We start from the raw sequence: 15,321 nt of genomic DNA, 5'->3' as shown, positions 1-15,321 counted from the left end.
TGATTGGCCTGAGGCCCCACTCGGGCGGGCCATCTGTAATCGATTACGGCGGATGACTGAGGACGAGGAGGAGCGCCTGGAGGGGCCCGCAGCTTAAGCTTGTCGGTTGTGCTGCTGCTCAGGAAACGACTATAAAGTGCTGCCGCTTCGGCGCCCCTCTCTGCCCCCCCTTCATTCGGCTTCATTCTCACTCCATCTCTTTCCTCTTGCTTAATCCTAATCCTTTGCTTTCGAGCTCTCAATACCGTCGCCATGGCTCCCAAGGTCGCTATTGTCTTCGTATGTGAATACTCTACTTCTGCCACCCCCCACCTCTCTCTAAACCTTCGTCCTGGTCTTTAGAACTAACCAATTGGTGATGTCTACAGTACTCCATGTATGGCCACATCCAGAAGTTGGCCGAGGCCGAGAAGAAGGGTATCGAAGCTGCCGGTGGTAGCGCCGACCTCCTCCAGTAAGCAATCCCTTCTATGACGACCAATCGAGAGTAGTTGGAAGTTCAATTGCTTATACACGACGCTCAGGATTGAGGAGACTCTGCCCGAGGAAGTTCTGGCTAAGATGCACGCTCCCCCCAAGTCCGCCCACCCCATCGCTACTCCCGACAAGCTGAAGGAGTACGATGCTGTGCTGTTCGGTATCCCCACCCGTTACGGTAACTTCCCTGCCCAGTGGAAGGCCTTCTGGGACAAGACTGGCGGTATCTGGGCCACTGGTGGCTACTGGGGCAAGTACGCCGGTCTCTTCGTCTCCACCGGTACCCTCGGTGGTGGCCAGGAGTCCACTGCCATCGCCGCCATGAGCACTCTCGCCCACCACGGTTTCATCTACGTCCCTCTCGGATACAAGACCACCTTCGCTCTCCTCTCCAACCTGGACGAGATCCACGGTGGTAGCGCCTGGGGTGCCGGTACCTTCGCCGTATGTTCCCCTTTCTCATTTTACCACTTTGAGAAAAATCATTGACTGACCATGGAATTCTTCTACAGGGTGCCGACGGTTCCCGCCAGCCCACCGCCCTCGAGCTCCAGATCGCCGAGGAGCAGGGTAAGGCGTTCTACGACCACGTCTCCAAGGTCAGCTTCGCTTGACTGCATGGCAGCGAGGAATCCAAGCCCGAAACCTCTGCGGCCGCATCGCAGCAGCAGAAGAACACGGAATCGGAGACCTCCAAACCGGCGCAGAGTAAGCAGAGTGGACAGCAGTCGGGACAGAACACCCAGCAGGCTAAGGACGAGACGAGCGAGGGACCTTGCGGTCTGCCTAAGAAGTGCAACATCCTCTAATTGTATCGTTTCCTTATACCCTGTGGGAGCTTTCGGCCCGATCTGCTTTACCGTTTCTGTTTAATCTAGGCGTTTATTATGGGAGGTATATGATCTGATGTTTTTTCTTTTGTTGTTACGATGTGAGAAATACCCGTAAAGGACTTGGAATGTCATTACAATATATATATAGGCATAGAAACATAATAAAGGATTTCCACTAAGAATCAGTCCAGATTGTAGTATGTTTGAATATAATTTGCAACATTAAGAGCAGATTCGTTTGCAGGGAAGTATGTATTCCTAAGGTTCCGTAGATGTAAGGGAAATACCCGTAATGAGTCTCATTTCGGCGAGGTTCTGCGGGGTTCTGGTAACGGAGCGTAAGCGCCGACCGATGACGATAGAGCAAGAGAGAGACAGCTCTCGCGCGGGCTCTGCCTTCGTGGGCTTGCATCCTTCATCCATTCTCATTATCATTCACTCCCGACATGTCCCGTTAACGTCATACAGCATATTTTGACTCATATATATTGTCAATCTCAATCAATTTGAACTGCACCTCTGCTCCGTTCCCTATCCTTTTCCCTTTGTGAGCTCTCGTCATGGCGTCCCGGCCGATCATTTTGAGATTCGAGAGCCGCAACGGTCAGTTTCGGTTGACCGTGAGCCCGCAGGAATCGTTTCTATCTCTGGAGCAAAAGGTGAGTCCTGGAAGGCGTCTTCTGGCTTGCGTCTCATCTCTATGATAATACGATAAAGAAAATTGGTAACCCAATGCTAATCACCAGTCCCACGTTTTTTAGATTCTCGAACACCTTCCCGACGACGTGGACCCATCCTCGCTTGTCCTCTCGAATAGACCGATAGGCACCGGAGGAGAAGAGCGCCTCTTAAATACCCTGCAAGGAGTCTCCATTGAGGCGGTTGGTATAAGGTCAGTTGTGGCAAGGATCAGTAGGGTGGGAAGTGTGCTTTGATTTGAGCTGCTGATCTCCTGGGTTTAGGCACGGTGACAAGCTGTTCCTTGGTTATCAAAGCAAAAAGGGAGCACAGGACGGGTCTACCAACGGACAGGCTGCCCCTGCCAACGAGTCCTCTCGCCGCTTGAATGGAGCCCCGGTTCCGCAGACCGAGACAGTCGCGATCCGCCCTCAGCCCGTTTCGCCATCAGTTACGATCAAGAACCCCTGGGATGTGGTGCAGCAATCGCCGCTGGATAACGCGCTGGATAAGAAAGATGGAAAGATCAAACGCAACAGAGACATGAAGATGTGCAAGCACGGTCCTAAAGGCATGTGCGATTACTGCATGCCCCTCGAGCCATACGACCCCAAGTATCTCGGCGAGAAGAAAATCAAGCACCTGTCGTTCCATTCGTACTTGCGAAAACTCAATGCCGCGACCAACAAATCCGAACTCAAGAGCTCCTTCATGCCCCCCCTCAATGAACCCTACTATCGAGTACGGCGAGATTGCCCATCTGGACACCCGTCGTGGCCGGAGGGAATTTGCACCAAGTGTCAGCCAAGCGCAATCAGCTTGCAACCCCAAGAGTTCCGCATGGTGGACCATGTGGAGTTCTCAACACCCGACCTCATCAACTCGCTACTAGACTTCTGGCGGAAGTCGGGTGCTCAGCGCCTGGGTTTCCTCTACGGTACTTACGAGGAGTACACCGAGGTGCCTTTGGGGGTGAAGGCGGTGGTTCAAGCGATCTACGAACCACCGCAGGTTGACGAAGTCGATGGGATTACGCTTCACGAATGGCCCAATGAGAAGGAGGTGGACGAGGTTGCCCGTCTGTGTGGTCTGGAGAAGATCGGAGTGATATTTACCGACCTACTCGATGCCGGACAGGGAGATGGTTCAGTGATCTGTAAGCGGCATATTGACTCGTACTACCTCTCATCCCAGGAAATCACCTTCGCGGCCCGATTGCAGGCGCAGCATCCGAAAGCAACGAAATGGAGTCGAACGGGCCGATTCGGTTCCAATTTTGTCACCTGTGTACTCAGTGGCGACGAGGAGGGAGCTATCACGGTGAGCGCCTATCAGGCTTCGGTCGCCGGAGTCGAAATGGTACGGGCCGATATCGTTGAGCCCTCCGCAGAGCCGTCCGTCATGCTGGTGCAATCCGAGGAAGACGGCACCGAGAACGAGTCACGATACATCCCCGAGGTTTTCTACCGCAAGATCAACGAATACGGCGTGAGCGCCCAGCAGAACGCAAAGCCCAGCTTCCCTGTCGAATATCTTCTGGTCACCCTAACGCATGGATTCCCCACCGAATCTTCACCTCTCTTCACTGACACTAGTTTCCCTCTCGAGAACCGCGAGGTGATCGGCGAAAGCCAGGAACTTCGACATGTGGCCAAGAAACTAGTTACCCATGGAGATCCCGACAAGGCGATCCGCGCAGTGTCCGACTTCCATCTTCTCTGCTTCCTCCACTCTCTGTCGACTTTCAACAAGGTAAGATTATCAGATCATGATCGTGTCTACATGGCTAACGCCCGCGTTTTCCTATAACTAGGACGAAGATGCCCTCCTATGCCGCGTCGCAACCACCCGCAACCCCTCGGACGGACTGCAGTTGATCAATTCTCCTGGGTGGGCAACCCTGGTCACAATTCTTCAGGAAAGTGGTGAGCGGCCCCCCAAGCGCCCCTGGCTGAGTTCGGCCGAACCTCCTCGCGCAGTGCCCAAACGCGAGAAGCGTTTCTTCCCGTCAAGGCCTGAGTCTCCCAAGTCCGAGAGTGAACAGCTTGCTAAGAGGTTCAAGGGAGCTAGTCTAGAGTGACTGGATGATTTCGAACAATCCCACCTAGCCGCGATCACTTCGAGTGTACCGAAACCCCTCGTGCGTGAACGATCAAGGCACTGTCATCGAGACTACCCCGGATGAACTTCGCCCTGTTCAACTTGCGCTAGGGCCCACCCTCTCTACCTTTCGTCCTATCTGGAGGCCTTCAACCCGATTATCCCCAGTCTTTCCTCTAATGTAAATGTGTTTGGTGCCCACGGATACAAGTGTCAGCATGTGATTTCGGGATTTTTCTTCTATTCGGCCCTTGGAAATAGATTTCGCGTTCTAGATGGTACGAAATCGCTTGTTTCTCTACTCTCAGGTTAATATTGGACTGTCTTGTGTAGTCCGCTGGCCCGTAGTGGGTAGATATGAATCAAGCACAGTCGTATAAGTACTGGGTTGCTAAAAGACCTGCTTTATTTTGATGGTGGCTTCTTCTGATCATGCGACCTTTCGCAGCTCTGGCGCTTAGATACTGGGGTTGATGTGAGATTACACCGTAATTTCGAATATGTATGCCATCCATCTTGGCTCTGGAAGAAAGACAACCTCAGGCCAACAGTCCGGCCGGTGGTTTGTTGCGCACCGGGATTGACCGGCAGAACCAATCCAAAATCAAATCAACACTAGACTGACCGCCCGACTGACTGCCAAAAGACCTCGATCTCACGAAGATAGAGCCAAGCCCCTGGTAGCATCCAAATCAGCGCTCACCGCCGCAAAAAAGGCGATAATCCAAAATGGACCCGGACTTAGATAGCTGGTGGCTTTGTTTCTATAATGCCCGGCTTTTATGGAATTCTCAGTCTTTTTCAAGACGGCAGCGGCCTGTAAACATTTGTGCCCATACAGATGATGTTATTTTCAGCTTTCACTACACCCAAAAAGTCATGTGGAATCTGTGGTTTTTTAGAGTTCGTATCACATGACTCTCCACGGGGCAATCAAACAATGCAAACACAGTCTTTCTATTTACAGGGTATACAGTACTCCAGACTCTAGAGCAACCAGTTTCCCTCAGCGTCCTCCCACCCAAAATCCTCATTCGTCCAACCCATGAAGGTCGGTTTGCCATCCTTTTCTCCTCTTGTAGTTTGGATATGGTCCGCAATGCGGAGCGGACCGATCGTCCGGTGCGCTTGGTTCAGCTCCTCCATCTCAGCCTCGGTGAGAGTAACCAACCTGAGATTTTCCTCGACGCGCGCTCTTGAGCTACTCTTGGGGATGACGCTGATGCCACGCTGCACGGCCCAGGATAGTGAGACGACGCCGGTCGAGCATCCGTGGTTCGCGGCGATGTTCTTGAATAACGGGTTGGTGAGGATCTCCCCGGCACGCGGGGCGAATTCAGCTCCTCCGCCCAGGGTACTTGATGCAACAGTTCCACGTTCAGCGATTGGGTCTCCAATAAAGGGGAGAACGACGAAGCAAAAGGCTGACTTACCTCCAACTCGTCACCACGATGCCTTTCTCCTGACAATACGCGCTCAGTTTATGATTCGGGTTCAGCGCATGCAACTCCACCTGGTTCACGACCGGCACGATAGTCGCCTCGGCTAGCAACGCGTCCAGGGTCTTCTGGCTGAAGTTGCTAACGCCGATGGATCTACAGCGCGGGCCGACGATTTTCTCCATCAGCTTCCACGTCTCGACGAACGTGGGTGACTCGTCGATGCCGAGCGGGGTGCCGGAATCCGGGGCCGTGGCGCAGGGCCAGTGCATCAGGAATATGTCGATGTAGTCGAGACCCAGAGCGTCTAGAGAGCATTGCAGAGCCCCCGCGGGGTCGTGGTGCCAATTCCCTGGGAACTTGGTGACGAGCGTGATCTCGCTGCGAGGGATGCCTGAGGCTCGGATGGCCTCGCCGACGACCGGCTCGGTGCCGTACCGCTGCGCGGTGTCGATGTGGCGGTATCCGGCCTGGAGAGCGTGGATTATCGAGTCCCGTAGCTCGTCCTTGCTGGCTTGGCTGTTTAATCCTGGGTTTTGGGGTCAATTGTCTTGACTGGATGCGTGGTTCCGATTTGAATCTGGATTGTCGTACCTTGCCATGTTCCCAGGCCTACGGCAGGTAGTTTCATGCCTGAAATGAGGGAAGTCATGGTCAGTATCTACTAATGGATTATCTAAATCAAGGGGACATGGGATATACCATTATTGAGAGGAAAAGACGTGGTACAGACGTTAGAAGACGACATGGTGAAGACCCAACTTGATGACTCAATTGGGTAGGGACAGCGAAAAGGTAGGTAGTCGAGAAGATGGAGCAATACTCAATAAACAGCCAGTACTACCTAGACTATATATACACCACACCGTATTCACAACGATATGACGAATGACTCGACGAGTCTCAAATTTATCAGCAATGGCGGGGACTCTCGATTTCCATTCGCTCCACGGCCCGTCCGTCGGGTCCACCATTCCGTCCGTCTTGAAGTGCGACTTGTATGAGAGGCATCGACGAGCTTAGTCGCGCACTAAACGCGACGGTGCATGTTTCGCCCTCGCGCCGCATTAAAGCTTGGTAAGCGGCGCTCGCTCATACAGCTCTACGAGACCGAGAGCATTGCTCGAGGCCAGTGGAGTGTCTTTTGCCTATAAGGCAGCGAGCAATCGGATTGTAACCTTTCAAACTAGTACCTACTCCACCGGTACTGTGCCGCCTTTTTTCTCTTCACGAGAATTCTATTATATTCCATAAGCCCAACAGTCTCTGGAAGGATTTCCGTGTCGTGTTGAATGAAGGCTAGTGATCGGGTGATATTATCCTGCCTATCTAACACGATCTCCCTCAAGTGTAATGATTGAATCGCTTTCCCGATGTGGACACATACCTCATAGTACATGCATGGTGCTGTCAGCAGCATCCTCTGGCATCTCATGGCGTTGAAGGAAGTATAGGGTACATTTACAGACTAGTCTCATAGTTATTTGACCTGAGAATTCATTCTTGTCTCGTAACAGTCTTTATATCTACTCCCTGCTCTAACTATTACTAAATTCGTCCTATATCTCATTATATTCCTTAGTTGGGTGATAAATACTTTGATCAACTGCCAAACACATTAAAGAAATCATTTCAATCATTAACGTACAAACATAAAGAAAAGAAGACATTAGAGGAGATGTTAATCCAAAACAACCAGCCGATTTAGTTACAATTTACCTCATTACGCCGCCATAACAACATCAACAAAAACATACTTCGACTACTTCTTATGTCCCTTGACCAACTGTCCCAGTCTTCGCTCCAGAACAGTCCGTCCTGCAAGCGTTTTCCACACTTCGTGCGGCGCCCCCTGGACTACGTCCCAGTCCTGTAGGTTCTTCGTCACAGTCGTCAGGTCCTCCTGGGTCTTGGCCCACTTCTCGCTCTTGCGGACCTCCACGCCGGAGCTGACCACCACCAAGGGCGTGTTGGCGATTTGCACATGGCGAGCCGTCTGGACTTCAGACGACGTCAGGGACCCGGCCACCAAGCTCTCCTGCAGCTTGGCCTTGATGAACTTGCCCGTCTGGTAGGCGCTGCGCCCGTAGACGCGGTCCTCGCGCGTACGGCCCTTGAAGATGGCGCCCGCCAGCCGGTCTAGACCGAGCGGCGAGAGCACACCGCGCAACCAGAGGAGGAAGCCCCATCCCGGGGAGCCCACTTTGCCCAGGTAGTCCTCGTGCAGGGTGTCGATCAGCAGGAGACCGTCGATCTCAAGAAGATGTCGGCTCGCGAAGATACGGCTGTAGATGCCGCCCACGCCGGCGGAGGCGATGACCCAGGGTCCTTCTTCGCCGGCCAGCGCCAGCGCCTCCGACAGTGCGTCGGCGGCCATGCCGGCCGAGTAGGGCGACGGGGCGTTGTCGGACCAGCCGAGTCCCGGCCGATCCCAGTAGCAGTAGCGGTCGATGGTGCCGTTCTTGTATGCGGCGTCGATGAAGGGTAGCAGGGTGTGTTCAACGGGTTCCTCGCCACCCTCGACGAGGACAGTCGGTCGACGATGCGAAGACGCCGTACCATCGATGTGATCTCCCGTGATGGTCCCCACGCAGGCGAGATGAACGCGGTAGTTGTTGCCGTTAACGTAGTACTGCTTGCCGGGGGCGGGGAGCGAGGCGTCACGGGAGCGCAAGATCAGTGTTGCGGTAAAGAGAATGGCAACAATGCCTAGGATAGCCATGACGACGGTTTCGACCAGCACAGCGAGCCATTCGCGCAGAGAGCGACGGGTCTCCTCACGACCCGTCAATCGTTCTTCTTCCTCCCGTTTTCCCCAGGCGACAAGATAGTTCTGGAGGATGTTGTAGAACGAAATCAACGTTGCCCAGACCACAGAAGCGATACCAACCCAGCCTTCCTCGACGCGGATTCGCGGAACAGCCAGGATAAGGCACATATCGACCAGAAGGAAGATAGCCAGGACAAAGCCCCAGATGGTCATGGGCTTGGAAGGAACGGCAAAGAACAGCAGACCAGTGGCGAGATATCCGACGGTGAGCGTGGTGTAAGAGAAACCGAAGAAGCCGGAGCCGCGGGTATGCATCATTGGAGGGCTGACGAAGATTGATACGAGCAGGAAGGTCCACCAGACGAAGCTAATGGCCAAGAAGAGCGAGGACAGGCCTCGCAGAGCACGAATGCTCCAGAGATTGTAGGGGGAGACCTAGCAATTCATTGTAATTAGAACAGTCATTAGATATCGTTGCAGCATATTAACATGACGGAGATACACACAGCAGGATCATCGGGATGCAGGTATCCAGCAGCTTCGCGCGGAAGGAGTCGTGTCCGCTCGTCGGGTTCGCGATCGCGATACTGTCGAGACCGAGAGGACTGACGTTCGTCGTCCTCACGGCTGGGCTGGTCCCCCCCTTCGGGGTTGTCTTGTTTTTTAGGCCACAGTGAAACCATTGTTAATGGGTGACTGCTTGGAGAAATCTGGACTGTGAGCTAGGATGAATTCAAGACTCGGCCATCTCGAGGAAGTGATCTGGACAGGGAAAAGCATGGCGTCGGAGAATTTGGATAGAGTGACGTCATTATAGGATACCGCAAACAGGCGAGTGAGGTCATCTGGCACGTGACGCAGCCACTCTGTCCGACGGTTGGGATGCAGCATCAGAGAGGGTCGTAAAGGGGAAAGAGAGGGAGAGAAGGGACAAGGATGAAGGGGGATCAGAGAAGGGAAGAAAGGAAGGGAGAAGAAGAAAAGAAGAAGAGAGCGAGCAGCAAAGAAAGAAAAGAACGGGTGGGGCCCAAAGAGGCAACGCACGGGACTCGCTTTTCCTTCCCTACGAAGCCCTAGACAGACTAGCTCTACTTTCTCTTCTGTAAATCCTCATCCTCCCCTCTACGCTCTATACTGAGTACATTGACTTTGTTCCATCCCGGTCTCTTTGTTCTCCAAATGCCTTCGGGGATGGCGGCATGCTTGTCGAGTGCAGATCCACCAGTCCTTAGCGTCCTCGGCCCCACCAGCACATCGACTGATTGTAGCTAATTCAATTTAAGCTCCCCATCAACACACACTCTCTCCCCGGCCAAAGTGTTCTAAGAAGATCCCTCCAGCCGTCAACACGACCCGTAATATCTATGAGTGAACTTCAAAAGTCTTTTGCCAAAGCAAAACTGGCCAAGTTCCCGTCCGAACTTCCTCCTGTGCCGGGCATGGAACCCCACGAGGAAGTCGACAAGGATAGCTCATCCGTCTCGTCCACCGGCACGGTGGTGCCTTCACCAACAAAGCAATTGTTTTCGAGACCAGCTCGAGGGTGAGTCTTGATATGCTTGAAGCCATATAGCCGGTGTAACGGTAACTGTGTTGCGAGCCAATCACCCGTGCTACCAACCCCGACCACTCTATCTCTACTGCACGTGTCTGATATAGTTACTACAGAAGCTAACATCTTCACCAGCTCCACGTCCACAACTCTCCCCTGGACGGACTTTTTTAGCCAGGACTTCTTCTTGACGCAAGAAACCGCCACTGCTCGCATCACCCATCATGTCTACCTGACTCCCCCGAGCTCCTCGGGTCCCCTATTCGTTATGCACCACGGGGCAGGTTCCTCAGGCCTATCATTCGCGACCTGCACTGCAGAGATCCGAAAGATCTTGCCAAGCGCCGGGGTTCTCTCTATTGACGCGCGAGATCACGGCCAAACGACTGTGCACGCGGCCCCCGTTCCTGAGGGTCAAGACTCGCCCCCAGTCGAGTTGGATCTGACCCTGTCGACACTCAACCAGGACCTTGTCTTTGTAGTCCGCGAGACCCAGTCACGTATGGGTTGGCTCGACCTCCCGGATATCGTCCTCGTAGGACATAGTCTGGGCGGTGCGGTGATCACCGATGTGGCGAAGACGGGCGAGTTGGGAGCTAAGGTGTTGGCGTATGCGGTATTGGATGTAGTAGAGGGTATGCTTCACTTTCCTATTCCGGATTGACGCCCTCGTCTAAGACTTACTATCAAACTAATCGGGACTTAGGCTCGGCAATGGATGCGCTTCAAAGCATGGAGAAATATCTCTCCACTCGGCCTTCGCGATTCCCATCGTTAACTTCAGGAATAGAATGGCAGTATGTTCTTCTGAAACAAATCCAATCCAAGCAACCTCATTCTTGGCTAACAATCACAGCACCCGCTCCCGGACAATCCGAAACCGCACCTCAGCCCGAGTCTCTGTCCCATCGCTACTCTACGAAGAGGACTCTCCCGCCGAGGACCCCTCCAAGCCCTGGATATGGCGAACCAATCTCGCCGAAACCAAGCCTTTCTGGGAGAACTGGTTTGTCGGACTGAGTCGGAAATTTCTCGAGGCTCGGGGCGGCAAGCTACTTCTGCTGGCGGGTACGGATCGCTTGGATAAGGAATTGATGATTGGACAGATGCAGGGTATTCTTTCCACTCTTTTTTCTCCCAAATAGCCTTTGGCTGTTTCTCTGATTTCAGCTTGTGCATCGAGGTAGTGAAAGGCATGGCTAACGAACTTCCAGGTAAATACCAACTCCAAGTCTTCCCGGAAGCAGGCCATTTCATCCAGGAAGATCAACCGACCAAGACAGCTCAGATCTTGGTGGACTTCTACAAACGCAACGATCGCAGCGCGCTGGTGCTTCCGCCCAAGGTGGCCGATCTGCAGGCGTCGGCAGCGATGAAGAAGAGCACAGGGGGTAGGTAGTGTTCGGAATCTGGGAGTCATAGATGGTTGATTCAGTTTATATACCTACTGATTGTATATATACCATTTTATTAACTCGGGTCAGGCAATAATAATCATCTGGTGCTACGATCGAGACGTGGCTGTCGGATGATATCTTTGCCATTTCGGGGTGTTGACAAACAGGATATAATTAAAGCATATCTCGATTGAATGCTTTAAATCCATCGAGCCTCATAGAAATGGTACTTCAAAGAGTTCCTGCAGTAATTCTCTCTGTTCGGTAATTCAAGCCAAAATAACCCCATTATCACTGCCCTTTCAAGTTTTGTCATAACAATATAGTCCATACTTACATACATCCCCCGTCCAATGATCCAAACCACCACCCCATAAAACTAATACACATATCGAAAATTCGGATTCTCATGATCCGTCAAGTCCCGAAACGCCAGCTCATGCGAGATCTCCCCCTCCGCCCTCTCCTTCGCCCGATTCCTCGCCATAAGAACCACTCTAGTGACAACGACCAGACCCAAATACACCGCATAAATAATGATATGAGCCAGGAAGCCGTGCAGATAGCGCGGAGCATCTTTCTCCTGAAAGATCTGGGGTGCGATGAGATTGCCAACAGCCCACCCGACAAAGACCAGGGTCATGGTCATGCCCTTTTTGGTCTGGCCGGCGATGTTGCGCGTCACAAGGGAGATGATCAGGTTGCCTTCTGCGGTGAAGAGCTGCGTGCAGTAGAAGGCGATTAGCATGCCGCCGGCGTTCGTGGCTGTTGGGGTGACGGCGAGTATGACGATCGTGCCGGCCATGGCGGGGAGGGCCCATAGCTAGGTCTTGTTAGGATTTATTGCTGAAGATATGTATGTACGTACATGTTATGGAGAGAGGATGGGGTGAAGGCCAACTTACGATCATAACCACGCAGGTCTGCTGGAATCGTTGAGCAGCCCATGCTGACCCGAGCATCCAGATAATGGTCCAAGCGCCTTGGGCAATATTGAGAAGTTGTGTTTGCAGCAGGGAGAAACCGAATTGCTGAATGATCAGGTTTGAAAAGACGCCCAGGCCGCCGATTATCAGATTGGCGGTCGTGATGAGCAGCACGCAGCACCAGACAAACGGGTCCGTGACGGCTTCCCACACCTGATATTTCTTGTACTCTCGATTTTCGATGCCGGTTTCATTGTGTCGGACACGTTCGAGCATGAGCATGCGATCTTCCTCGCTGAAGCATTTTGCGGAGATAGGGCTATCGGGGAGCAGGAAAGCAATGAAGAAAGCCCAGACGCAGGTGGCGAGTCCGAGGACGAGGAAGAGAAGTTGCCAGCTGGTGATGGGCCCGTTTGTGAAGTGCGAGACACCGAAGGCTAGTAGGCCGCCGATCTGCAGTTTATTAGAGGTTGACAAGTTCCGGGATGACAGTGGAATCTCGACTCACCATCAGCTGTACGCCACTCATGCAGTACCAAACGGCATTCAAGACGGATTGTTCTTCTCTCTTATACCACATTGCCGTTCTGGACAATGCGTCAGTGGGTCTTCCAATCGAAGAGATGTAAGGGCTTACAATAGCATCATAGCGGGCTGAACGCAGCTCTCGAAAAAGCCCAACAGAAAGCGGACTGCCATCAGAGACGCGAACCGAGTCGAGGCGGCCGAGCAAGCTACGACAGCACCCCAAAGAAACACATTGACGGCCAGCGTCTTCGCCAGGGGAAGCTTCTGGAGCAGGAAGTTCTGAGGATATTCGCCGGCGAGAATGCCGAGGTAAAGGATCGTTCCCAACCAGGAGTACTAGGATCCCGTCGTTGTTAGCTCTGGGTCATGTTATTCAGAGTTACCGGTCTCACCTCTTGGCCCTTCAGGCTTGCGTCCTCCTTGATACCCATGATGGATGCATAGTTTAGAACGCCCTTGTCAAGGGATTGGCAGAAATATGTGATCACCTGGATGACGAGGATCCGACGGCTGATCTTCCAGAACAGGCGCTTGTTTGTGGCAGCGTCAATCTGAATTCCTGGATCGGTTTCGAGAGGATCGGGTTTTTCTTTCGATTCAAGGTGTTCAACAGCTTGATTGGAGTGCGCTTGTAGTTCTTGATGGTCGACGGTGGCACTCATCTCATCTTTTGTGGTGGACATGGTGCAGTAGAGTAAGATACTATGAAATCGGAGGCTGCCAACGTGAGCCTGCTCGGACTGTTCCTCGCCAAAGTATTTGTAATCTCCCCAGTAACTAGTGATGACCTATTGCATTGAAGCCGAGTCGTAAGACCGAGATGCATAGACGCCCCGTGGGGTGAAGATCCATCGGGGCATCTCCGGCAGATCCCCCGGGCGCCGATGCCAGTAGCAACTCGGGTTATTTGATGCAATAATCTCCATTTACACTTCGAGATTTCCTCGAGGTTCGTGAATCACACAAGAATGGTTGTCCATGTCTACGATTCTCCTGCCGGCATCCCGCTCAACTCGGACTTCATCGTGGAAGTCAAGGCAGAGAACGGCCAGCGATGGTTGCCAGTTCCTGTCTATGCCGTGGAAGTGGCCAATGCCAATGTCACCTCCAACAATTTCAATCAACACACTGTCGCGCTCGCTTCGTTTGACTTCGACGGCCTCGTTCAAGTGCGAGTTACCTACACTGCAGGGCCAGTAACATCTGCAGTCATCCGGCCCCGATCTGCGAGCATTGAAGTTGATCTAGACGACACCGTCATGACATTTTCTCTCTCCACAGCCAGAGATGTAATGCTCGAGCTGAACGGCGACAAGTGGACAGCTCTCCACCTCCTCAGCAACAAGATAGACTCGACTGCGCCGACGCAAGACACCGACGATATCTGGTACTTCGGACCGGGCATCAACCAAGGTTCCGCCTACCAGCACGTCACCGACGGCGTCAATCTGACCGTACCGTCTGGCAAGACCGTCTACGTCTCCGGAGGCGCCTTCATCACCTGCCGACTCAATTTCATCAACGTATCTAACAGTGCCGTTCGAGGACACGGGTTCATCCTCGGGCCCGAAGGAGGCTATGTCCACCGCGAACACGGCGGAGCGATCCACATGAGCGGAGCCAGCAACGTCAAAGTAGAAGGTATCACCTCGCTAGGAGCAAAGGGATTCAGTCTGTCGGCGGGCGAATGCCACAACATCCACGTCGACCGATACCGATCGTTCTCGTCCGCAGGTAACGGCGACGGGATCGACTTCTTCTGCTCGTCCGGCATCGTCATCGAGAACTGCTTTCTGCGCAACTCGGACGATACCATTGCTCTTTATTCACATCGATGGAACTGGTATGGCGACACGAAGGACATCCTCATCCAGAACTGCGTGTTACTGCCTGATCTTGCGCACGCGATTAACATGGGCACGCACGGGAACCCATCCAGACCGGAAACAACCAGCAACGTGACGATCCGGAATGTGGATATCTTGGATCACGAGGAGAACCAGCTGTGGTATCAGGGATGTATCGCCATCAACGCTGCAGATAGGAACTACTTCCACGATATCCTGATCGAGGACGTGCGAGTCGAGCGGATTACTCGCGGCCAACTGATCAACTTGCGCGTCATGCAGAATGCCATGTGGACGACCGCTCCGGGGCGAGGCATTCGAGATGTCAGGATCAGAAACTTGTCGTTGGATCTGCGGGACTCGAAAACAGTCAATCCGGCGATGATTTTGGGGTATAATGAGGGACACCCAGTGGAGAATGTGACATTTGAGAATCTCCGGATCGATGGGAAAGTGATCCATGATGAGATGGAAAAGCCTAGATGGTATATGACGGCCGACTTAGTTCCTTTGTTTGCGAACGAGCATGTCAAGGGTGTTAGGTTTATTCTGTAGCTTTGAAGTCATAACTGTCTCTACTACTTGGTACATGTTTCATGATCGGACTCCGATATACTATCTAGATACTCCATAAGTGAGCTATTGACCCTAGAGTTCAAACTGACTAGAACATCCTAGCTAATAACTTGAGCAGAATCCCAAGACATCGAGCCAATTCTGCTTAACACTGACTCCTGAAACCAAAGGAACCCAAAACCAAACACTAAGCGGAGG

General features: G+C 52.8%; 7 protein-coding genes across 7 annotated transcripts; 4 read left to right on the top strand and 3 right to left on the bottom strand.

Annotated features, from left to right (window-relative positions):
• Positions 1-561: 561 nt before the first annotated feature.
• pst2 (putative NADH-quinone oxidoreductase Pst2) lies at positions 562-966 on the top strand (the record flags this gene model as incomplete). The annotated part of the gene is made up of 1 exon (XM_046091228.1): positions 562-966. One exon carries the CDS (start codon positions 562-564, stop codon positions 964-966), a length of 405 nt encoding a protein of 134 aa, XP_045947205.1.
• A 904-nt stretch (positions 967-1,870) lies between these two features.
• On the top strand, positions 1,871-4,068 carry npl4 (nuclear protein localization protein 4; the record flags this gene model as incomplete). The annotated part of the gene is made up of 4 exons (XM_046091227.1): positions 1,871-1,969; positions 2,072-2,202; positions 2,273-3,740; positions 3,802-4,068. 4 exons carry the CDS (start codon positions 1,871-1,873, stop codon positions 4,066-4,068), a joined length of 1,965 nt encoding a protein of 654 aa, XP_045947204.1.
• A 1,007-nt stretch (positions 4,069-5,075) lies between these two features.
• Positions 5,076-6,275, bottom strand: LDX57_009496 (aldo/keto reductase; the record flags this gene model as incomplete). The annotated part of the gene is made up of 4 exons (XM_046091226.1): positions 5,076-5,445; positions 5,522-6,056; positions 6,122-6,160; positions 6,230-6,275. 4 exons carry the CDS (start codon positions 6,273-6,275, stop codon positions 5,076-5,078), a joined length of 990 nt encoding a protein of 329 aa, XP_045947203.1.
• A 1,014-nt stretch (positions 6,276-7,289) lies between these two features.
• Positions 7,290-8,980, bottom strand: LDX57_009495 (uncharacterized protein; the record flags this gene model as incomplete). Its single annotated transcript, XM_046091225.1, has 2 exons — positions 7,290-8,732; positions 8,804-8,980. 2 exons carry the CDS (start codon positions 8,978-8,980, stop codon positions 7,290-7,292), a joined length of 1,620 nt encoding a protein of 539 aa, XP_045947202.1.
• Positions 8,981-9,661: 681 nt separating this feature from the next.
• ppe1 (putative ribosomal protein/carboxylic ester hydrolase (Ppe1)) lies at positions 9,662-11,248 on the top strand (the record flags this gene model as incomplete). The annotated part of the gene is made up of 5 exons (XM_046091224.1): positions 9,662-9,840; positions 9,985-10,484; positions 10,556-10,646; positions 10,706-10,962; positions 11,064-11,248. The coding sequence occupies 5 exons, from the start codon at positions 9,662-9,664 to the stop codon at positions 11,246-11,248; spliced, it is 1,212 nt and encodes a 403-aa protein (XP_045947201.1).
• A 377-nt stretch (positions 11,249-11,625) lies between these two features.
• LDX57_009493 (putative MFS transporter) lies at positions 11,626-13,383 on the bottom strand (the record flags this gene model as incomplete). Its single annotated transcript, XM_046091223.1, has 5 exons — positions 11,626-12,069; positions 12,152-12,625; positions 12,681-12,759; positions 12,810-13,036; positions 13,093-13,383. 5 exons carry the CDS (start codon positions 13,381-13,383, stop codon positions 11,626-11,628), a joined length of 1,515 nt encoding a protein of 504 aa, XP_045947200.1.
• Positions 13,384-13,668: 285 nt separating this feature from the next.
• LDX57_009492 (putative endo-polygalacturonase) lies at positions 13,669-15,102 on the top strand (the record flags this gene model as incomplete). The annotated part of the gene is made up of 1 exon (XM_046091222.1): positions 13,669-15,102. The coding sequence occupies one exon, from the start codon at positions 13,669-13,671 to the stop codon at positions 15,100-15,102; it is 1,434 nt and encodes a 477-aa protein (XP_045947199.1).
• Positions 15,103-15,321: the final 219 nt, after the last annotated feature.

Source organism: Aspergillus melleus (genome assembly GCF_016097325.1).
Source record: "Aspergillus melleus strain CBS 546.65 chromosome Unknown contig5, whole genome shotgun sequence".
Lineage (NCBI taxonomy): Eukaryota > Fungi > Ascomycota > Eurotiomycetes > Eurotiales > Aspergillaceae > Aspergillus > Aspergillus melleus.
The sequence above is the reverse complement of the archived record's forward strand: the minus strand, read 5'-3'. Positions and strand labels throughout refer to the sequence as shown.